Source organism: Periophthalmus magnuspinnatus, chromosome 8 (genome assembly GCF_009829125.3).
Source record: "Periophthalmus magnuspinnatus isolate fPerMag1 chromosome 8, fPerMag1.2.pri, whole genome shotgun sequence".
NCBI lineage: Eukaryota > Metazoa > Chordata > Actinopteri > Gobiiformes > Gobiidae > Periophthalmus > Periophthalmus magnuspinnatus.
This window is the reverse complement of record NC_047133.1, coordinates 15,870,250-15,894,325: the sequence shown is the minus strand read 5'-3', so window position 1 is coordinate 15,894,325 and position 24,076 is coordinate 15,870,250. Positions and strand designations below refer to the sequence as shown.

The 24,076-nt window shown below is 42.4% G+C and overlaps 2 protein-coding genes across 4 annotated transcripts; one reads left to right on the top strand and one right to left on the bottom strand.

Moving 5' to 3' along the window:
• Positions 1-315: 315 nt before the first annotated feature.
• On the bottom strand, positions 316-14,071 carry si:busm1-163l24.3 (uncharacterized). 2 transcript variants are annotated; one of them, XM_033971587.2, is made up of 7 exons: positions 14,007-14,071; positions 7,848-8,031; positions 5,908-6,008; positions 5,389-5,661; positions 2,589-4,706; positions 1,687-1,883; positions 316-942 (listed from the first exon to the last, which is right to left on the bottom strand). In XM_033971587.2, the coding sequence occupies exons 1-7, from the start codon at positions 14,013-14,015 to the stop codon at positions 876-878; spliced, it is 2,949 nt and encodes a 982-aa protein (XP_033827478.1). In that variant the 5' UTR covers positions 14,016-14,071; the 3' UTR covers positions 316-875. The 2 variants fall into 2 exon arrangements, with proteins under 2 accessions (XP_033827478.1, XP_055079592.1); XM_055223617.1 differs by having other exon boundaries at positions 317-942; positions 7,848-8,034; positions 14,007-14,069.
• Positions 14,072-15,122: 1,051 nt separating this feature from the next.
• On the top strand, positions 15,123-24,067 carry phb (prohibitin). Of its 2 annotated transcripts, none has more exons than XM_033971491.2 (7): positions 15,123-15,197; positions 15,665-15,758; positions 17,336-17,497; positions 18,706-18,848; positions 18,935-19,051; positions 23,110-23,205; positions 23,449-24,067. In XM_033971491.2, the coding sequence occupies exons 2-7, from the start codon at positions 15,674-15,676 to the stop codon at positions 23,659-23,661; spliced, it is 816 nt and encodes a 271-aa protein (XP_033827382.1). In that variant the 5' UTR covers positions 15,123-15,197; positions 15,665-15,673; the 3' UTR covers positions 23,662-24,067. The 2 variants fall into 2 exon arrangements, with proteins under 2 accessions (XP_033827382.1, XP_033827383.1); XM_033971492.2 differs by having other exon boundaries at positions 15,125-15,194; positions 15,663-15,758; positions 23,449-23,997.
• The last annotated feature ends 9 nt before the right edge of the window (positions 24,068-24,076 follow it).

The window sequence follows — 24,076 nt, the reverse complement described above, 5'->3', positions numbered from 1 at the left end:
AGAATCCCGCTTCATATCGTTTATTCCTAAATCTCATTCACTCATATACACTGAACAATCAAAACACTTTCTCTCAAGCTAGCCACCGCCGTCGCCTCCGCCTCCGCCAACTTCCTGCCCGGGATTGTGTTTTGTATTTTTTCCTGTTCCCAAAAACAAAAACTGAAAAGAAAAAAGTAAAATTCTCAACTTTATTCTTTAAAGCGTTTGCCTTGATGCTGCTTCTGTCGTCACACCGCAGAACTTGTGTTTCAGTGTGTGATTTACATATGCCTTACATGTTTTCCAGGACTAATAAAATATAACAAAAAAAATCGTCAGGCGATCGACTTTTTATTTCTAAATGTGAAAATATTCATACAACATTATAGAAATAAAACCATGGAGTCAATATGCATCCCAAAATGTACATATCTCTACAAAACAGTTACGTAATAATGGAGAAAATATAAAACGTAAATGTAAAATGCAGCTAAAATCAGTGTCTACAAATATAAAACAAAAATGTCCTTCACACCACAAACTGTATAAACAAGTGACAATCAAACCTGTTGCTAACTCTAGCGTTAGCAACCTCAGGTACACAAGGCATCTGATTTGTCTGGTATTAATGTTCATATCTTGATTTTCAGACACAATAGTGAAATAAAAAACCCAGAATGATGTAGAGTGGGTTAATATGAACATTTAAGACACAGTTTTTACACAGAAAGTGAATTGGAGCCAGAGTCGATGGAGCTGGAAGTGCGCCCATGATCACTTCCTGTTCCTGAACGCGGCAGCTAGCAAGTTAGCTATGTCCATTTATATAAACAGTTTATGGGTCGCACCACAGAGATGGACGTTTATCTGCATTTGAAAGTTGCGGCTGGTGACTACGGGATCCCAAAGGCGTTCAGTATACTCTCCAAGCGGGACAGGTACGTGGAGTCTGGGTAACCCCTAAGAAAACAAAACAAACAGATTACATTGTACGCAGTATACAGTTTGACATACCTGCTCTATCTCAGTAGCACCGTAATGACATGAACGCTATGTCACTATGTCAGTATTTAGGAGGATGTAGCTGTGAAATGAGCTGGTTTGGCAAAGTAAAGAGTCACATTTTACACAGCACGTACACGTAAAAATTTTGAGTTTTTTTGCTGTATTTTTTTCCTCCAATAAATTGAATTCAAGTCACTTCTGATGGCTTATACCACAGCTGCTCCAAAATGGACAGTGATGTAGCTTTTGTGAATGTGTCAATCATTTTCCTCAATTCTCCTGATTCATTTTTCTGTCGACTCGGGCTTCTTGTTTATGTGATTATCAGGGGGGACTTGAGGGGGCACTAGTCTTCCTAGAATGATCAATGCACCCCCATAGTTTCCCCAAAGATTTTTGCCCCACTTTCAGAGCACATTCAGTCTCCCCTAAAAATGTGCAAATGGTGACAGCAGAATCTTAGGTTTTACATATTATGTTTTATAAATGACCACTATAAATAACTATACAAACGTGATGGAGGGGGAGTACATTCATAAAAAGCTTTAAATTAACATGTTCCACCCCCACAACCAAAAATATCTGGCACCGCCCCTGAGTTTACCAAAAGTAAGTTCATAATAAGTGTGTTTCATCTTACAAACAGAACACAGTATGTTCACATATAAAGGACATATATGTGTACACATATACACTCACGTGGGCTTGCCCCCGTGCAGGCTCGTCTTATGTGGGATCGCGTCCCAATTGACTCGGCCCCTGATCACGGTGAAGGTGTGCCCCCTCCTAAAGGCCTCCTTCAGCCGGGGCAGGAGCCGTCGTGTCTGCTCACAGTCTGGGAGATACGCCTCAAATGTACCTCCTTTAAACGGCTCTCCGGGAGATGGATCACCCCCCTGTGGTCAGAAAAGACAATGCTAAAATACTTAAATCAGACCTATTGTTCTTGAGTTTCTATAATTCTAATCTCTGACACTCGTGGATCGTTATGTTATAACTTACACATTTAAAATCACAATATTCATCTAAAATGACTCAATAAAAGAAACAAGTCAGCTGACTTTCACATTAGAAAGCTGCACAGCCCAATGAGAGCTGATGTCGCCGTAAACATAAGCAGAAATCTTTCAGTTTTCTGCAGTTAAAACCTGGAGCAGTCTTCCTGAAGAGGTGAGACAGGCCTCTACTTTGACAATGTTTAAATCCAGGCTCAAACGGCTCTGTTTAGCTGTGCGTATGACTGAAACGGTTTTATTCTGCCTCTTTTCTTTTAATGTAAATTTTATGATGACTATTTATTATTATTTATGTTTTGATTTGTTGTATTGTGATTTTAATGTCTTTCTTATTCTGTAAAGCACTTTGAATTACTTATGTATGAATTGTGCTGTAGAGATAAACTTGCCTTGCCAGGAATAAGCCCTATTTATTTTTATTTTGCACCATGCCTAATCCCCTTTGTGTGATGAGGAACAGTGGGTGTGGACTTCTGTTTTTGGAGGATAAGGTTCAGATGAATTTTCTCATTTATTTAGAAATACTACTGTATATCTCAACCTTCACAATCTTATAAAAACTGAATATAGAACATTTCGACTCACCCCCTGGATCCCATCGGGAATGCAGTAGGTGATCTTGACCACAGGGTCCTTCAAAAATCCTGGTATACTCATGGGGAGAGGGGCATAGCTCATCCGCCCCTGGACTCCCTGTGGTCTCAGCTCCTTTTTCGGCTCCTCTCTGGGCTCCTCTGTCCGCTCCTCGCATATCTTGCATTGGAGGTGGCAGATTCTTACACAGTCTGAACAAAGTGTCCACCCACATTTGGTGCTTTTCACTGTTGTTCCTGTTTTGTCACATCTTAAACACGTTAACGCTCCTGTAATGGCTGTGGTCTGCTCTCTGGCTGTTCTATCATTTCGAGTTGTCACTGATCCATTGGCATTTCTGATGGATTCTTGCACATTTTGGCTCTCTCCTTCCAAACCCGCTGGCCTCCTCACCTTTTCTTTAGTAACTGGATCTTTCCTCGGTGAATCTCGTCCACTGACCTTCCCAACGTTCTCATTTGGTGGATTTTTAAAGCTTTCAGACCCTGCTGACGTAGAAGGCCGTGAGTAGTCCTGTAGTCCAACTTGGGCGCCAGCAAAAATTTCACGAAGCACGTTTTGAACTTGAGAACACATAATTTGAGGCCCAAGGAGAAATAAACCATCACTGGTAGTTACTATCGATATTTTTTTATACCGGCTTCGAATTTCATCACAACAAACTTGTAACGTCTCATCTTTTGGATCCGCGATTCCAAGCTCTCGCAGTGAAAGAGACACAATGATGAAATCAACACTGACTGAATCTACGAGCTTTTGCAAACCATCCTGACATGCTTTGACCTTTGCCCCACTCGTTCCTGTTAAAAGAACATTAACGCTATCTCCAGCCGAACTTATTTCTCTAAGTTGGATCCCTGAAGTTAACTCCTCGATTCTGGGTTTGTAGGCTTCTTTAATATGAAACCACATTGTGCTATGAACACGTATCTCTGCATTAAGTTCTGTGCCAGTAAAACTAGACGACCTGCCTCGAGCTTTGCCAGTCTCCAAGTCCGTTTTTGGTGAATTTTCCTGGTCTTTTTTCTGCGTAACTCTTGAAAGACTACTTGCCCGTCTTAAACTTGACCCAGTTTTTGTTTGCGATTGCGCATCTAAGCTATCAGCCTGGATAGGACTAGCATTAGCATTAGCATTAGTCGTTTTGGGTCTGGTATCAGCTAAATTAGCATTTTGCATAGTGGCATTCATGCTCTTAAAAAGTATATCTCCACCTGTGTTTTGTGCATTCACGTAGGCGGTTCTGTTAGCTTCGGACAGCACATCGTAAGCTAGCATGGGGCCTTGGCGTTTCTTGTTACCCAACTGCGAATGCCCTCTCACTGTGAAATCACTTGTTTTGCTTCCTATAGGAGCTATGTGTGGGTCTTTAAACTGCGCCGCTAGCTTGACCTTAGAAGATCCATCTAGCTTAACGTGCTCCTCATCTTTATCGATACCATTACTCTCCAGAACCCCAGGGCTAGCAACTGGGGCTTTTGTTTCGTTCCTAGGCCAAGAGTCTTGAAACCTCCTTGGACTAGTCAGTTCAGTTTTATCCTCCTTGTTGTAGTCATAAAGGAGCAGAAAGGTCTTTGCTTCTGCCACTTCTTCCCTACCTCCGATCAAGAAGACATTTTGTTCATCTTCGCTGAAAAACAGTTTTGAAAATTTCCCACTCAACTCGTCAATTGCTGTTTTAAGACCTACACTATTGGGAAGCATTGATTTGAAAAGCTTGTCCCGACATATATTAGCCTGATTTTCTTCATACAGTTGGCTAATTTCAGTCTTTGCGTTCTTTAAGCGTTCTCGTTCGTTCACGCCGTCCCCAGAAGCGACCTGAAATAGCAGAGTGGTTAGCCCTTGGTGTGTATAGTCCACCACTGCGACCCCATGCTTCCTAAGGATCTGATGGTATTCCTCTCTACAGCATTTCTGCAAGTACTGAAACGTATCCGCGTCGACTATCAGGGAAAAATCCTCTTCGGAGTCAGTAGGACTTGCTGTAGCTCCTTGTAGTTCCCATTCATGACCACCAGGGGTGACGTCTCTCTGTAAACTTGTATGTTTTTCTACGAGTGGGCGCTCCTTTTTGTCCTTCTGGCTTCTGCTTTGGTCCCGTATTACCTGTGGATCAGAGTACTGTACTCAATCACACGTTTAACACACAAACCCAGCAGATTTAGGCTCAAACTGAAAACACTCTGTTCCACCTTGTGATGTCATCATGTGGTAATACCGGAAGTGCTCCACTGTGTTTTTAAACTCCACACACCTTCACTAGAATCATTTGGATCATTTCAGTCCTGGAATTGTCAATTTCTACTGAACTAAAGCTAAAAGGAGCTGTTCACTTGAAAACTACAACTTCATGACATCACAAGGTGGAACAGAGCATTCTGAACACAACTCCAGGTATAGAGGGCGGAGAGAGGGAGAGAGAGAGGGAGAGGAGAGAGAGTGATGGAAAGGGTTGCAGAGAGGGAAATATAGAGGGGGACAGAGAGAGAGATGGAAAGAAAGAGAGGGAGAGGAGAGAGAGAGCAATGGAGAGTTGCAGAGAGTGAGAGGAGAGGAGACAGAAGGGGAGAGAAAGGGAAAAAGAGAGGAAAGAGAGGGAGAGAGAGAGAGGATTACACAGAGAGAGAGGAGACAGAGGAGGAGAGAGAGGGAAAAAGGAAAGAGAGGGACAGAGCGATGGAGAGATAGGTGAAGAGAAAGAGAGGGGGAGGGCCCTTTACACTGTGACGTGTCTTTCTCTTTCATATCATTACGCTAAAGTTTCTTGCCCTCTCTCATCCCTCGTTACCTGAGTGCGAGGTGAAGGTGTGGGAGGACTCGGTCTGTTTTCAGGGCTGTGTTTTGGCTCCTTTTCCGTTGCACTCTGTGGGAGCTGGTTTTGGCCGAGCAGCTGAGCTAACGCCGCCTGCACCGCCGAGTAGCTCCCGATGAACGAGCAGAGCCCCGGAGCAGAGGTCAGGCTCATGTGGACCTCAGGGTGGCTCTTCTGGACGCTCTTCAGGGTCCTCTTCCCCCCAGAGACACGGCTGAGGTCAACAGTAGCTGAGAGATTCACGATGACCTAAAAAACAAAATTATAAATGAAAATAGCCATAAAGGGCCTATATTACCTTAAAGGGCCTATATTCCTCTGTTCTCTGATCTGTTCCAATGTTTCCTCATCACAAACAGACCTGTATATTTAGGCTGAGTTCTTCTCTCAAACTAAAAACACTCTGTTCCACCTTGTGATGTCATCATGTGGCAATACAGGAAGTGCTCCACTGTGTTTTTGTATTGAGGTTGTGGTGTGGTTTTCGTGTCTGACCTGATCTTGGGCCGAGCCTCCTGGATGCTCCTTCACCGTCAGATTAAAACTCCTCCCATCCACCTCCAGAGTCTGAGGAGTCGCTGCCACGCGCTGAGCCACTGAAGAGAGAAAGAACAGAGAGAGGGAGGGAGGAGAGAGGAGAGAGAGGAAGTGAAGGGGGAGGGAGAAGAGGGAGAGAGAGGGAGGAAGAGGAAGGAGAAGGGGGGGGGGGCAGAGGGAGAGGGGAAGAGAGGAAAGAGGGAGAGAGGGGAAAGGGGAAGAGGGGGAAGGAGACAGGAGGGAGAGGTGGGGAGGAGGGAGGGAGGAGAGAGAGTGAGAGAGGGAGGAATGGAGATAGAGAGAAGGAGGTGGATGGAGAGAGAGGAAGGGAAGGGAGGAAGAGGGAGACACAAAGAGAGGAGGGGGGAGGGAGCGGAACACAGGGAGAGGGAAAGACAGACAGAGAGAGGGGGAGAGAAAGAGAGAGGAGAGATAGGGGAGAGGGGGAGAGAGAGAGAGAGGAGAGATAGGGGAGAGGGGGAGAGAGAGAGAGGAGAGATAGGGGAGAGGGGGAGAGAGAGAGAGAGACACAGGGAGAGGGAGAGAGAGACACAGAGGGAGAAAGGGTGGAAGAGGAGGGGGAGAAAGCGAGATAGAGAGAGGGAGATAGAGCGACATAAAGAAAAAGACACAGGGAGATGGAGAGACAGAGAGTTGACCAGAGCCAAATGAGTCTCAGTTTGTGATGGTCCTGACTCAGCTCTGACTCTGTTTAAATCAGAGTCAGAGCCAAAGAAATAAATCGTTCATGAAAACCTCAACAAAAGAGATGCCAATGCAAACTTTTCACTTTAGGTCAACAATTCTATATGTCAGCTGATCCACAGACACTTAAACATCGACAGGGTTAGCAGCTGTAAGAGTAAACTATACATTCCTCTATGAAATGGTAATTTAATTTAAAAGATCTCCCAAACATGCAGAGAGATGAACACGAGCAGCAGACGCCTGGACACACGTCTCATTCTATGGTTATTTTTCTTATTTTTTTTACCATTTTCTACATTTTATATAAATGCAGAAGACAAATATATGAAGTAAGATATATGGAATTATGTAACAAACCAAAAAAGATGATAATAACTTAACACTAAAATGAAAAACACATATTTTCATAGAGCTTTTTTTTCTTTATTACGTAATTTCATATATGTGACTTCATATATTTAAAGTTTTCTGTGTGTGTATAAAATGTAAAAAGTAGTAAAAATAAAGAAAAAATAAACACTGAATGAGAGGTGTGTCGAAACGTTTGACCCTTGCAACCAGCAAGTTAATATATTTTTATTATGTTTAAATGAGTCCTATTGAGCTTGAGTCTCTATGGTTCTCATCTCAGACCCTATGGATCATTTTGTTATAATTTACACATTTAAAATCATAATATTTTATCTAAAACCACTTAATAAAAGAAAGAAGTCAGCTGACTTTTGCATTAGAAAATTGTGGTGTCCAATGGGAGCCGACGTCGTCGTAAACGTCATCACAACTACATGCTGTCGCCGCCCCCTATGGACACCTGCACATCACACTGGAGCAGAAAGTTTTTTCATTTGTACCAAAATGACAACGCGACGCTGCCGAATCCTACGAGAATCATTGATTAAGAAAATAAAACTGGAGCAGGAAGTGTGTACGTCACAGTGGGCGTGTCACAGTGGGCGTGTCACAGTGGGCGTGTACTGGTGGAGGTTAAACAGGGGCAGATCAACAAAATGGCTTCTTGAAAATTATGATTAAAGATTACTCAAACATGAATCACTCCAAATACAACTTCAGAGGGTCAATGAGAAGAAACAACAAGAACATGGATAAAGATCTGAACAGTTTGAGGGACACATCTGAGTCAAACACTTTAATGATGTGACCTTTAACCTGTATCCTTTGACCTGACTGACCTCCACTCTCCTCAAATGTGACAAGTGCAAAGTCCGGCGTTTTGACCGTTGTCACAGAGACCACCTCTCCTCCTCCATTTCTGCCTCTCTGAAAGTGAATGCACAGTTTGTCGTCCAGCAGCGCCCCCTGCTGTAGCTCTGAGGGCAGCCCCGTCACCCTGACCGTCCGGCTCAGCTCTGCCATCTGCTGGAAACACACACAAACAACACAGTGAGGGAGGGAAATGGAGGGTGCCAGGTTACAACTGATACTTTGTAGCTGATGTCATCACCATTCCCGAGGGGTGTGATGCTACCTGAAAGCACTGCTCTGTCTGAAGCTCTGTTACTCAAGTTGGACTTTAATCTGACCTTTATTTCAACTCAGTCTGACTTATTTGAACTCCATCAGGTGAGCTAATTTGTGCTGTTAAACAAGTCCCTCTCAATTAACATTACAGTCACACGCTAGCTAGCATTAGCATTAGCCAACAGTTTTTCACAGTCACTATCACCTTTTTGTGTAAAATCAAACTCCTAAACAGGACCATGAGCTCGGACTGACCACAGGCTCCTGAAAATGTGCTCTTTAAATCACTTTTGTATTTTCTCTGGAGTTTTCAGACAATCTTAAAACTTTTTTGGCAGTGTTTGTTAATGTCTACAATGTGTCACTAAGGTAACTGCTGAACATTCCATCATAAAAATACGCCATAATTGTACTTACTGATGGAGTGACCACAGGTAACGCTGCAACTAACGATTTGACTATCCATGTTCTAATGCTGTTCCCTCCTCAAAAACAGACCTAAAGTTGTGTTTTGTTTCATTCACACATGTTTGAGTTACACTTTATTATTAGTCTGTCTACATCCCCAAAGCTCAAAACGCTCTGTTCCACCTTGTGATGTCATGAAGTGGTAAATTTCAAGTTAACAGCTCCTTTTACCTTTAGTTCACTAGAGATTGGCAATTCCAGGACTGAAATGAAAATCCAAATGATTCTAGTGAAGGTGTGTGGAGTTTAAAAACACAGTGGAGCATTTCCTGTATTACCACATGATGACATCACAAGGTGGAACAGTGTGTTTTCAGTTTGAGAGAAGAACTCAGCCTAAATATGCAGAGTTTGTGTGTTAAACATGTGTGAATGAAACAAAACACAACTCCAGGTCTGTTTGTGATGAGGACAGATCAGAGAATAGAGTCATATGGGCCTTTAAGTTAATATGGGCCTTTATTATTGCAATATGATTCTTCAATATTATGTCCAAGCTCTTTGTGCGTTACAAGGTTAAATCTGTTTTACTACTGTGTAATTATAATTATGGGATGGTTTTAAGAGGAGCCTTATCCACACCATGTAATTCGATAAAGATAAAACTGTTACTTGATTAGAGATAGACCGATACATCGATCAGCCGATATTTGCTCTATACTTCATCTCTATAGTCCAGGGGTGTCAAACACATTTTCACCGTGGGCCACATCAGCAAAATGGCTGCCCTCAAAGATGTAAAATAAATCTAACTACTTTTTTAACTTTTTAATGAACTGTTTCTGTATTTATTGCTTATTCAAGTTACAAATATTGCATATGCATTTGCCTATTTCCTGATAAAATGACATTTTAAGACCATCATACCTTTTAATTTACCCTGTCGAGGGCCACATAAAATGATGTGGAGGGCTGCATTTGGCCCCTGGGCCTTGAGTTTGACACATGTGCTATAGTCAATGTTACGTCTGGTCACATCACGTCTTTAAATCCAGTTCTCCAGACTCGTTTTGTTCATCATGAGTCTGTGACACTCAATGCTCAAAATCTGCATTCAAATAAAAAATAAAAAAATGATTTAAAGACCCCACCCTTAACAGAGAAAGAAGACTGAGATATGTGGTGCTACGAAGCCATCTACTGGAGGTAACTACGACATTACATCAACACAAAATAGAAACCAAAATGAGTGCAACAGAGACTCTGTTATTAGGCCATTGTCTTTGTTGAACAGTTCGGGAAATAAAATGAACCAGACAAAGGCCTGACATCTATAAACTTCCCTTCGTTTGGTTTAGGTTTAGTATAAAGTAAAGAAAAGTGATATAATAGACGTGTAGTGGTTTACTTCTTGTTTAGACCTGGTTTATTCCTGGTTTAATCCTGGTTTAGACCTGGTTTAGGCCTGGTTTAGTCCTGGTTTAGACCTGGTTTATTCCTGGTTTAGTCCTGGATTAGTCCTGGATTAGTCCTGGTTTAGACCTGGTTTAGACCTGGTTTAATCCTGGTTTAGTCCTGGTTTAGACCTGGTTTAGACCTGGTTTAGTCCTGGTTTAGTCCTGGTTTAGTCCTGGTTTAGTCCTGATTTAGTCCTGGTTTAGTCCTGGTTTAGTCCTGGTTTAGACCTGGTTTAGACCTGGTTTAGTCCTGATTTAGTCCTGGTTTAGTCCTGGTTTAATCCTGGTTTAGACCTGGTTTAGTCCTGGTTTAGTCCTGGTTTAATCCTGGTTTAGACCTGGTTTAGGCCTGGTTTATTCCTGGTTTAGTCCTGGTTTAGTCCTGGTTAGACCTGGTTTAGTCCTGGTTTAGTCCTGGTTTAGTCCTGGTTTAGACCTGGTTTATTCCTGGTTTAATTCTGGCTTAGTCCTGGTTTAAACCTGGTTTAGACCTGGTTTAGTCCTAATTTAGTCCTGGTTTAGTCCTGGTTTAGACCTGGTTTAGACCTGGTTTAGTCCTGATTTAGTCCTGGTTTAGACCTGCTTCAGACCTGGTTTATTCCTGGTTTAATCCTGGTTTAGACCTGGTTTAGGCCTGGTTTAGTCCTGGTTTAGACCTGGTTTATTCCTGGTTAGACCTGGTTTAGTCCTGGTTTAGTCCTGGTTTAGACCTGGTTTAGACCTGGTTTAATCCTGGTTTAGTCCTGGTTTAGACCTGGTTTAGACCTGGTTTAGTCCTGGTTTAGTCCTGGTTTAGTCCTGGTTTAGTCCTGGTTTAGTCCTGATTTAGTCCTGGTTTAGTCCTGGTTTAGTCCTGGTTTAGACCTGGTTTAGTCCTGATTTAGTCCTGGTTTAGTCCTGGTTTAATCCTGGTTTAGACCTGGTTTAGTCCTGGTTTAGTCCTGGTTTAATCCTGGTTTAGACCTGGTTTAGGCCTGGTTTATTCCTGGTTTAGTCCTGGTTTAGTCCTGGTTAGACCTGGTTTAGTCCTGGTTTAGTCCTGGTTTAGTCCTGGTTTAGACCTGGTTTATTCCTGGTTTAATTCTGTCTTAGTCCTGGTTTAAACCTGGTTTAGACCTGGTTTAGTCCTAATTTAGTCCTGGTTTAGTCCTGGTTTAGACCTGGTTTAGACCTGGTTTAGTCCTGATTTAGTCCTGGTTTAGACCTGCTTCAGACCTGGTTTATTCCTGGTTTAATCCTGGTTTAGACCTGGTTTAGGCCTGGTTTAGTCCTGGTTTAGACCTGGTTTATTCCTGGTTAGACCTGGTTTAGTCCTGGTTTAGTCCTGGTTTAGACCTGGTTTAGACCTGGTTTAATCCTGGTTTAGTCCTGGTTTAGACCTGGTTTAGACCTGGTTTAGTCCTGGTTTAGTCCTGGTTTAGTCCTGGTTTAGTCCTGGTTTAGTCCTGATTTAGTCCTGGTTTAGTCCTGGTTTAGTCCTGGTTTAGACCTGGTTTAGTCCTGATTTAGTCCTGGTTTAGTCCTGGTTTAATCCTGGTTTAGACCTGGTTTAGTCCTGGTTTAGTCCTGGTTTAATCCTGGTTTAGACCTGGTTTAGGCCTGGTTTATTCCTGGTTTAGTCCTGGTTTAGTCCTGATTTAGTCCTGGTTTAGTCCTGGTTTAGTCCTGGTTTAGTCCTGGTTTAGACCTGGTTTATTCCTGGTTTAATTCTGGCTTAGTCCTGGTTTAAACCTGGTTTAGACCTGGTTTAGTCCTAATTTAGTCCTGGTTTAGTCCTGGTTTAGACCTGGTTTAGACCTGGTTTAGTCCTGATTTAGTCCTGGTTTAGACCTGCTTCAGACCTGGTTTATTCCTGGTTTAATCCTGGTTTAGACCTGGTTTAGGCCTGGTTTAGTCCTGGTTTAGACCTGGTTTATTCCTGGTTAGACCTGGTTTAGTCCTGGTTTAGTCCTGGTTTAGACCTGGTTTAGACCTGGTTTAATCCTGGTTTAGTCCTGGTTTAGACCTGGTTTAGACCTGGTTTAGTCCTGGTTTAGTCCTGGTTTAGTCCTGGTTTAGTCCTGATTTAGTCCTGGTTTAGTCCTGGTTTAGTCCTGGTTTAGACCTGGTTTAGACCTGGTTTAGTCCTGATTTAGTCCTGGTTTAGTCCTGGTTTAATCCTGGTTTAGACCTGGTTTAGTCCTGGTTTAGTCCTGGTTTAATCCTGGTTTAGACCTGGTTTAGGCCTGGTTTATTCCTGGTTTAGTCCTGGTTTAGTCCTGGTTAGACCTGGTTTAGTCCTGGTTTAGTCCTGGTTTAGTCCTGGTTTAGACCTGGTTTATTCCTGGTTTAATTCTGGCTTAGTCCTGGTTTAAACCTGGTTTAGACCTGGTTTAGTCCTAATTTAGTCCTGGTTTAGTCCTGGTTTAGACCTGGTTTAGACCTGGTTTAGTCCTGATTTAGTCCTGGTTTAGACCTGCTTCAGACCTGGTTTATTCCTGGTTTAATCCTGGTTTAGACCTGGTTTAGGCCTGGTTTAGTCCTGGTTTAGACCTGGTTTATTCCTGGTTAGACCTGGTTTAGTCCTGGTTTAGTCCTGGTTTAGACCTGGTTTAGACCTGGTTTAATCCTGGTTTAGTCCTGGTTTAGACCTGGTTTAGACCTGGTTTAGTCCTGGTTTAGTCCTGGTTTAGTCCTGGTTTAGTCCTGGTTTAGTCCTGATTTAGTCCTGGTTTAGTCCTGGTTTAGACCTGGTTTAGTCCTGATTTAGTCCTGGTTTAGTCCTGGTTTAGTCCTGGTTTAGTCCTGGTTTAGTCCTGATTTAGTCCTGGTTTAGTCCTGGTTTAGTCCTGGTTTAGACCTGGTTTAGACCTGGTTTAGTCCTGATTTAGTCCTGGTTTAGTCCTGGTTTAATCCTGGTTTAGACCTGGTTTAGTCCTGGTTTAGTCCTGGTTTAATCCTGGTTTAGACCTGGTTTAGGCCTGGTTTATTCCTGGTTTAGTCCTGGTTTAGTCCTGGTTAGACCTGGTTTAGTCCTGGTTTAGTCCTGGTTTAGTCCTGGTTTAGACCTGGTTTATTCCTGGTTTAATTCTGGCTTAGTCCTGGTTTAAACCTGGTTTAGACCTGGTTTAGTCCTAATTTAGTCCTGGTTTAGTCCTGGTTTAGACCTGGTTTAGACCTGGTTTAGTCCTGATTTAGTCCTGGTTTAGACCTGCTTCAGACCTGGTTTATTCCTGGTTTAATCCTGGTTTAGTCCTGGTTTAGTCCTGGTTTAGACCCGGTTTAGTCCTGGTTTACTCCTGGTTTACTCCTGATCTAGTGATGTGACGTTCGTGTGCGAGTCGGCTCTTTTGAACGGTTCCTTAACGTGAACAGTTTGGTAGAACACCGGTTCTATTTTTTATTTTTTTTTAAGAATCGAATCTCTCTGACTCTCAGGTTGAACCAGCTCAAACTCACCTGAGCCCTGGTCCTTTCTCTCTGTGATCAGTTCGTAGATAAATGATTCTCACTTTGGCTTCTGTCATATAAATAAATAATAAAAGAGCCAGTCTTTGGAACGGCTCGTTGAAAACCCAAAAGATTCGGATCCCACAAGTGAGCCGACAGTCGCATCACTGCTCCTCACGCAGAGTTTGCATGTGCAAATGAGACAGGTGCAACCAAAACCTGCACTTTCCCTGCACTTTCCCTGTCCTGTACATGTCCCGCGTGAACAATGACGCGATAAACTCACCTGGGCTGTTTAATGCTGCGTAAAGTGCACGTGCTCATGGTTTAAGCGTTACGTTAATATCTGGATAAAACGTGCTCTACTCTGATTACACTTATAGCTACTGAGTGAAGCTAAGACTGTGCAGAGTGTGCACGGCCTGTGAGGAAACATCAAGCAACAGAATCACGGAAGTGCCTCTGAAAACCGCGGCTCTCACTCAACTCGTTCGTGTTAAAACAAAAACACATTCTCTTTAAACGCTGAAACACAAAACACTGGACACATCTGCAGAATCTGGTGAGAAAACCAACCTGACTCATCCCGTGGCCTGGAGTCGACTCATGACAAACTGCTCGAGTCTTTATGCTCGTGTGTTTAGGAGGGTTCAGAGAAAGTGAAACTACAAACACATTGGTGCGGTTTGCTCTACGCGCGCTAGAGGGCGACACACGCCTGGTTTTGATCTAAAAGAAAGGATTTTATAAACCTAAGGAATGGATCTGATGAATGAGTTACTTCAAGGTTAACAATTCACTTTGTACAGTTCACACAGTTTACTAATACACCAATAATACACCCATTGTATTTGTTATATAGTTTAGCTGTTTGATGCATATAAAGTTGTAGTAATGTTTGAATAATGTTTATAGCTGCTTATATCATGCTTATATAGTTTAAATGAGTTAGCAGGTTAACACTGAACAAAAAAACAACAACCAAAAAACAAAAAACAACAGGACAAACTAGAAAAAGAAAACACAAAAGTAAATAAGGCTGTAGCTAAGGACAAAGGCAGTGGACAGTATTCATTCAATATGTCATTTTAAAGCTCCTGTCCTCACAGGAGCTTTAAAATGATCAGCATGTCTGTGACAAATAGAACAATAGACATGAACTACAACTACCTGTGCTTTATGGCAGTGGGAGATAAAAGAGTATTGTGTTGTTGTATATTTCTATAAATATAAGAGTGGTATGAAACTACATTGGTACATAATGAATTATTTATTTTAACTATAGGCTTTAATGTGTAGTCCTGCTCTCACTGTACTAATATGTTATCTAGGCATATTCTTTTTAGATGGACAATTTGAACATCTGTCCAGAGACAACGGATGAATGAAAAATCGACTTTTGACTAATTCTGGTACATTTACAGTAATGTTAATTAATGTGCACTATCCTTGTCAAATAAATAAATACATAAATAAATAAATAATCACAGAGTTTTAGCACTCACGTTTAATATTTTACTAATAATTTGAGGTTTTCATTTAGAGCAGATTTTGTAAAATATTTATTATTCAACAAGTAAAATATGAAACGCTACCTGAGGAGGCGCAATTGAGTAATTTTGTCCTGACTTTTCTTTAACTGTCGAAGAAGATCGTTTCGTCCAATCACAGGCCGCATTGCACCACCGACACGCATGCGCAGTCGAGCTTCTGTCTCATGTGTGGTTCGACTCCGGTGGAGGTCACAGGCATCAGCAAAAAACACAGGTGAGTTCAGGCATTTTAACACCAACACATTGAATTATTCCGTGTGTAAATGTGTCGGATAATGCCGTTAGTCTGCACATTATATGATCGTTGTGGCTGCTGCCGATTAAAAGCTTCAGGTGCGGTTTAGTGCTAGCCTGATGGAGCATGTGAGTGTAGCATGCTGTTTCATTTGCTAATCAAAGTTTTAAATCCTGTCTTAAGATGCGCGTACGTATATTGTCAGCATACATAAAAGCTAATCACTGTGAAATGTTGTGGATTTGCTTGTAGTCTTGCAGTGTTACATACATATAAGCTACTGTGCTAGTTGCTAAGCTAACCCATTTAAATGTTGGCACATCACACATGGATCAAGGCCGTGGACAGACTGAGACTCAGAAGGACTTGACCAGTGTTTGAAACGAGCCACGTGTAGCTAAGCACTGCTTTGTAATTAAAGCTGTGTCCCTGTGTTTCTGTTGCAGGTCGCTGTCATGGCCAAACTGTTTGAGAGCATTGGGAAGTTGGGTTTGGCCTTGGCCATTGGAGGAGGAGTTGTGAACTCTGCCTTGTATAATGGTGAGTGTTAGCTTTATTCAATCCTACACCTATATGACTCTACTCTCTGATCCATGTTCCAATGTTGTTTCCTCATCACAAACAGACCTGGAGTTGTGTTTTGTTTCATTCACACATATTTAACACACAAATCCTGCATATTTAGGCTGAGTTCTTCTCTCAGAATGTAAACACTCTGTTCCACATTATGATGTCATCATGTGGTAATACAGGAAGTGTTGCACTGTGCTTTTAAACTCCATACGTCTTCAATGGAATCATTTGGATCATTTCAGTCCTGGAATTGTCAATCTCTACTGAACTAAAGGTAAAAGGAGCTGTTAACTTACACTACCACTTCATGACATCACAAGGCGGAACAGAGCATTTTGAACACAACTTCAGGTGAGGAGAGTGGGAGAGAGAGATGGAGAGGGAGCAATGGAAAGAGTTGCAGAGAGGGAGAGATAGAAGGGAACAGAGAGAGGAGAAGAGAGATGTAGAGAGAGAGAGCTGCAGAGAGGAAGACGAGACAGAAGGGGAGAGAGAGGAAAAAGAGAGGAGAGAGCGCAATAGAGAGATGGGTGTAGAGAGAGGGGGATGACCCTTTCAACCTTCACTAGAATCATTAGGATCATTTCAGTCTTGGAATTGCCAATCTCTACTGAACTAAAGGTAAAAGGAGCTGTTAACTTGAAAACTACCACTTCATGACATCACAAGGTGGAACAGAGCATTTTGAGTTTTGGAAATGTAGACAGACTAATAATAAAGTGTACTTAGTGTACTATGGCTCTAACAAGATTCTCACGCATCCTGGATATTCTGGAAAACCTGGAAAATAATTGTTTTTGTCTTTTCCAGGCATGGAAAGTTAGAAATGTGAATTATGTCCTCGAAAATTTCTGTACACTTTGCTTTGTTGTTTATTGGATATCAGCTCCACCTCTTCTCCTTGGTATTTAACATTCAAAGGGATATACAGGTGTTTTTTTGTTCTTTTCCTTTGTATCATGTATCTATATATTTGTTTTTTGTTGACTTTGATGTGAAGCACTTTGGTTCAGCTCAAGTTGTTCTAAATATGCTATAGAAGTAAACTTGAAGTGAATTGAATCAGAGATGTTTACTGCCACCTACTGGAGCAGTTGGGTTTTTGAAAAGGCTCCTAAAATCCACCAAAATAAAATTATATATATTTGGTTCAATATTTACTTATTTACTTTTTTTTTTTTATCTTGCCTACTTGCTTTGACCTTGATATCACATAGTCACCCTATATTAACACTAGACTCAAGTATTGTTCAAATGAGGAGAGTGAGTCGTCATCTGCTTGGTTCGTCGATATGATGGGGTTTAGTGTTCTGTCTAATTTGAGTTCCACTACATTTATTGGGTGATCTACTTAAGTAAATATATTGGGATTGTCTTGTTGTAGAACTTGCACTAATTGTGAACTTTAGGTACAGCATTAGACTACATGTTTTTGAAGATGTCTTGATTAAATAACTAAAGTCTTTGAAAATGATCACAATCAAAGTCTGGGGACCCTGTTACATCCTCGTGTTCTATGGCTGTAATGATCTGTCTGTTCACAGTTGACGCCGGGCATAGAGCTGTTATATTTGACCGGTTCCGGGGGGTCCAGGAGATCGTTGTCGGTGAAGGAACCCACTTCGTCATCCCTTGGGTTCAAAAGCCAATTATCTTCGATTGTCGTTCCCGCCCACGCAATGTGCCAGTCATCACTGGCAGCAAAGGTGAGACAAAGGGATCTGTGCTCTGACCTTTCAGAAGGAATGCTAAGGAATCAGTGGTTTGGTACGATGGAGTAGTGCCACTGGGAACTCACTTGGACTTGTCCAAGGTGTGATCTGCCTGTAATTTTTAATGAAGAGGATGGACACTTCAAGATTTCTATGTAAACATCTGTGCAAGGGCTGTGAAAATGATGCCCAGATACTAAAACTAATATTGAACTAGATACAGATTTGACCCAAGTATCGATACTGGGGGCGTGGGGGGTGGGGGACAGAATTGGACCTTTTGTGTAAAGTTTTTAACTGTCTTGATCTATATCAGGACCAGCACCACATAGGAATACAGTACAATAATACATCTTTCTCTGCCTGATTTTTTTTCTAATTCAGATTTCATACAGGTTGAGTAACACGCGCAAAGTTTGGAAATGTTTTTCCAGATTACACATTATCAAATTCGGCTCTCTGCCAGGACCACAAAATGTCTGACCGTTTGCCTGTTTACTTTTCTCTGCCTGCATCTATATGTGCCCCTCAGAGCAGAGCCACACCACCAGACACATAAACTCATATTGGTTTCACAGACAGGTTAAAGACATGGACTAAGTGAGTGTGACGTCACCCACAGCGTTCGGCTCCAAATGAAGCTCATCGAGGCTAGAGCAGTTATAGGGGCCAATTTGGAAATCTGACTGAGTATCATAGCAACCAAAGAGCCAATCCAGAGTGAAATCGTTGAAGGGCTCTTAGCAGCGCTGTCAATCAAACCTGTTGCTAACGCTAGCGGGAGTGGCCTCGGGGAAAGAACGTGTCTGATTGGTCTGTTATTAATGTTCATATCTTGATTTAGTGAAATAAAAAAAAAAACACGATTATGCAGAGCAGGTTAAAACCACCACTTCCTGTTTGGAACACAGCAGCTAGCAGGTTAGCTATGTCCATTCATACATACAATCTATGATTGGTCATCATGATTTGCTCAACTCCTCAGCATTGTTTGGAGAACAGATTTGGATGGTATTGATTAACCAGTTGATTAATCATAACGGCATCAGAGCCATGAGCTCCAGCCTCAAGATCTGTTTAACCTGGAACAGTTTGGTCCTGGCTGAAAATGAATTGCTCATTTTGTATTGTGTTTTTTGTTTTTTTGTCACACATTACATTTTGACTTGTCTTACCTCTTTTTTCCTACCTCTTTTTTACAGATCTGCAAAATGTAAACATCACGTTGCGTATTCTGTTCCGACCGGTGACCAATCAGCTCCCACGCATCTTCATGAGCATCGGCGAAGACTATGATGAGAGAGTGCTGCCGTCCATCACCACAGAGGTCTTAAAATCCGTTGTGGTGAGCAGCTAATGAACCTTTACCTCACCATGTATGTAAAAGCACGCAGGTCAATCGCATGATAACTTTTATTGTGTTTGTTTCAGGCCCGGTTTGACGCTGGCGAGCTCATCACACAGAGAGAGCTGGTGTCTAGACAAGTCAGCGAGGATCTGACCGAAAGAGCATCGACTTTTGGGCTCATTCTGGACGATGTCTCGTTGGTAAGGACGAGTTCTCATGAATTATTATTGTACGAGTAATGTGTAACAAAGGTCATATTTATAACAGGCTCTGTGCGCTAGCTAGCTCACTGCATCTCAAAGCTAACAGTCACTTTTATTCAAATTGGAAAATACTAAATCATCAAAACCTCCATCCCTGTACCATCAAAACCTCCATCCCTGTACTGTCCCCCCTCATAACTGATATCATTCACTCCTCTCACCTCCGGTACTGTTCCCTCCACCCTCAAAACTGCTGCCGTCACTCCGATACTCAAAAAACCCGGTTTTGATCCCTCTGACCTCAATAACTTTCGTCCCATTTCAAACCTACCCTTCATTTCCAAACTCCTTGAGAAAACTGTTGCTGCCCACCTCCACACTCATCTTTCCTCCAATAACATCTACGAACAATTTCAATCTGGCTTCCGTCCCCTCCATAGCACTGAAACTGCCCTTTTGAAAATCACAAACGACCTCCTCCTCTCTGCTGACTCTGGTTCACTCTCCATCCTCCTCCTGCTAGATCTCAGTGCAGCATTTGACACCATTTCACACTCCATCCTCCTCGACAGACTTTCCTCCATCGGTGTCTCTGGTACTCCCCTCTCCTGGTTCCACTCCTACCTCTCAGATCGCTCTCAGTTTATTCAGCTCAAGTCATTCACCTCACACCCCTTCCCTGTCACGTCAGGTGTTCCTCAGGGTTCTGTCCTCGGTCCTCTGCTCTTTCTCTAATCTATCTTCTCCCCCTTGGTTCCATCTTTAGAAAACACCACATTCACTTTCACTGTTACGTGGATGACACCCAGCTCTACATTTCCAGTAAACCCAACTCTACACTTCCACCCTCCTCCCTGACAGACTGCCTCACAGAAATACAAACCTGGTTCACCTCAAACTTCCTCAAACTTAACGGCAATAAAACAGAACTCCTACTCATCGGCACCAAATCCACCCTAAGCAAAATAAATCCTTTTTCCATATCCATTGATGGCTCCTCTATCTCCCCCTCCCCTCAGGTAAAGAGTCTGGGTGTCATCCTCGACAGCACACTTTCCTTCACCTCCCATATCAACAACATCACCCGGTCCGCCTATTTCCACCTCAGAAACATCCACCGCCTCCTTCCCTCACTCACCCCACACACCACCGCCATCCTCATCCATAGCCTGGTCACTTCCCGTATAGACTATTGCAATTCTCTTCTGTTCGGACTCCCACAGAAATCACTCCATAAACTCCAACTGGTCCAAAACTCAGCTGCCCGCATTATCACACACACACCCTCCCATCACCACATCACACCTGTCCTGCACCAGCTCCACTGGCTCCCCATCACGCACCGCATACACTACAAAATCATACTCCTCACATACAAAGCTCTCCACAACCTGGCCCCTCCATACCTGTCTGACCTCGTTCACATCTCCACACCTGCCCGCTCCCTCCGCTCCTCCTCTTCCCTGCACCTCACTGTCCCTCCTGCCCGTCTTGTCACTATGGGGAGCAGAGCCTTCAGCTGCTCTGCTCCCCAGCTCTGGAACTCCCTCCCCCATGACCTCCGCAACACACACTCACTCCCACACTTCAAATCTAAACTCAAAACTCATCTGTTTAAAAAGGCCTTCTCACCCTGACCACTCTGACCATAACTGCTGTCTTTTAATCTATATTTGTTTTTAATGTATTTTTAATCATTTTACATTGTTCAATTTGTATTGTGTATGTATGTACGGTGACCTTGAGAGCCTTGAAAGGCGCGCCTAACAAATAAAATTTATTATTATTATTATTATTAAATAAATAACCTGTTCAAAATAATTAAAATACCACCTTGTGATGTCATGAAATGGTAGTTTTTAAGTTAACGGCTCCTTTCACCTTTAGTTCAGTAGAGATCAGCAATTCCAGGACTGAAATGATCCAAATGATTCTAGTGAAGGTGTGTGGAGTTTAAAAACACAGTGGAGCACTTCCTTTATCACCACATGATGACATCACAAGGTAGAACAGAGTGTTTTCAGTTTGAGAGAAGAACATTGCAGGGTTTGTGTGTTAAACATGTGTGAATGAAACGAAACACAACTCCAGGTCTGTTTGTGATGAGGAAATAACATTAGATATGGGCCCTTAAGGAAATATGGGCCCTTTTAAATATTGTCCTGTAAAATGCTGTGATGTCATGTGAAAGTCAGCAGTTGGATGAAAGTTTATATATATATATATATATATATATATATATATACTTTCCTCCATCGGTGTCTCTGGTACTCCCCTCTCCTGGTTCCACTCCTACCTCTCAGATCGCTCTCAGTTTATTCAGCTCAAGTCATTCACCTCACACCCCTTCCCTGTCACGTCAGGTGTTCCTCAGGGTTCTGTCCTCGGTCCTCTGCTCTTTCTCTAATCTATCTTCTCCCCCTTGGTTCCATCTTTAGAAACACCACATCACTTTCACTGTTACGTGGATGACACCCCAGCTCTACATTTCCAGTAAACCCAACTCTACACTTCCACCCTCCTCCCTGACAGACTGCCTCACAGAAATACAAACCTGGTTCACCTCAAACTTCCTCAAACTTAACGGCAATAAAACAGAACTCCTACTCATCGGCACCAAATCCACCCTAAGCAAAATAAATCCTTTTTCCATATCCATTGATGGCTCCTCTATCTCCCCCTCCCCTCAGGTAAAGAGTCTGGGTGTCATCCTCGACAGCACACTTTCCTTCATCCTCCCATATCAACAACATCACCCGGTCCGCCTATTTCCACCTCAGAAACATCCACCGCCTCCTTCCCTCACTCACCCCCACACACCACCCCGCCATCCTCATCCATAGCCTGGTCACTTCCCGTATAGACTATTGCAATTCTCTTCTGTTCGGACTCCCACAGAAATCACTCCATAAACTCCAACTGGTCCAAAACTCAGCTGCCCGCATTATCACACACACACCCTCCCATCACCACATCACACCTGTCCTGCACCAGCTCCACTGGCTCCCCATCACGCACCGCATACACTACAAAATCATACTCCTCACATACAAAGCTCTCCACAACCTGGCCCCTCCATACCTGTCTGACCTCGTTCACATCTCCACACCTGCCCTCTCCCTCCGCTCCTCCTCTTCCCTGCACCTCACTGTCCCTCCTGCCCGTCTTGTCACTATGGGGAGCAGAGCCTTCAGCTGCTCTGCTCCCCAGCTCTGGAACTCCCTCCCCCATGACCTCCGCAACACACACTCACTCCCACACTTCAAATCTAAACTCAAAACTCATCTGTTTAAAAAGGCCTTCTCACCCTGACCACTCTGACCATAACTGCTGTCTTTTAATCTATATTTGTTTTTAATGTATTTTTAATCATTTTACATTGTTCAATTTGTATTGTGTATGTATGTACGGTGACCTTGAGAGCCTTGAAAGGCGCGCCTAACAAATAAAATTTATTATTATTATTATTATTAAATAAATAACCTGTTCAAAATAATTAAAATACCACCTTGTGATGTCATGAAATGGTAGTTTTTAAGTTAACGGCTCCTTTCACCTTTAGTTCAGTAGAGATCAGCAATTCCAGGACTGAAATGATCCAAATGATTCTAGTGAAGGTGTGTGGAGTTTAAAAACACAGTGGAGCACTTCCTTTATCACCACATGATGACATCACAAGGTAGAACAGAGTGTTTTCAGTTTGAGAGAAGAACATTGCAGGGTTTGTGTGTTAAACATGTGTGAATGAAACGAAACACAACTCCAGGTCTGTTTGTGATGAGGAAATAACATTAGATATGGGCCCTTAAGGAAATATGGGCCCTTTTAAATATTGTCCTGTAAAATGCTGTGATGTCATGTGAAAGTCAGCAGTTGGATGAAAGTTTATATATATATATATATATATATATATATATATATATATATATATATATATATATATATATATATATATATATATATATATATATATATATATATATAATTATAAAAACTTTCCACAGTGACAGAACCACAGTGCTCCTGACTGACTGATTTCATGTTTTTGTTTTTAGACCCATCTCACTTTCGGAAGAGAGTTTACAGAGGCTGTTGAAATGAAGCAAGTGGCTCAACAAGAAGCTGAGACGGCCAGATTCGTCGTAGAAAAGGTAACTGTTCATCCATATTCCTCAGTGTCGTGTGTCAAACCTCAGAGCGGCTCCTCATTGTTTACTTCTGTTACCACGGCTACAAACTGACATATGTCATGCGTGAACATGAAAAGCCTGTTCTCTGTCTGTAAACATCTCATATTTAAGTGAATTCATTGTTTTCAAATGAAGCTAGACAGTGCAGTAGAATATTTGTTAAAGTGCATGATTTTGCTCTGACATTTCACATCTTGTTTCTAGGCTGAACAACAGAAGCAGGCCTCAATCATCTCCGCTGAGGGAGATTCCCAGGCTGCTTTGCTCATCGCTAACTCCCTGATGGAGGCTGGAGATGGTTTGGTGGAGCTGCGTAAACTCGAGGCTGCAGAGGACATTGCGTTCCAACTGTCCCGCTCTCGAAACGTTACCTACCTACCCTCAGGACAAGGCACGTTACTCCAGTTGCCCCAGTGATAACTTCAGCTGATAACTTCTGTTGACTTTCCAAACTCCACACGCCCCTCGCTCTCTCTCTCTCCACCCACTTTTGGACTCTGTTAATGCAGCATCGATGGGGAGAGTGCGAGGAGGGCTGCAGTGGCCCTGTTTGAGAAAGAAGAGGAATATACGATGTAATCTATATGTAATGCTTCATGGTAAACTGTCTAGATTCGAAATAATTAAATGATGATCATAATGACTCCTTCAGTTCACTGCTATATGTCATGTTTTGCTCCAGTTCAATAAAAAATGTGTGCTTCAATTTGGGTTTAAAAGGAGATTACAGGCACTTAATATGATCTAGATTTACCATACAGTTTGAAGGCTGTTTGCTTTATATTCATGTTCTAATAGCTCAAATAAAATGTGTTTCTACATGTGCTGATGG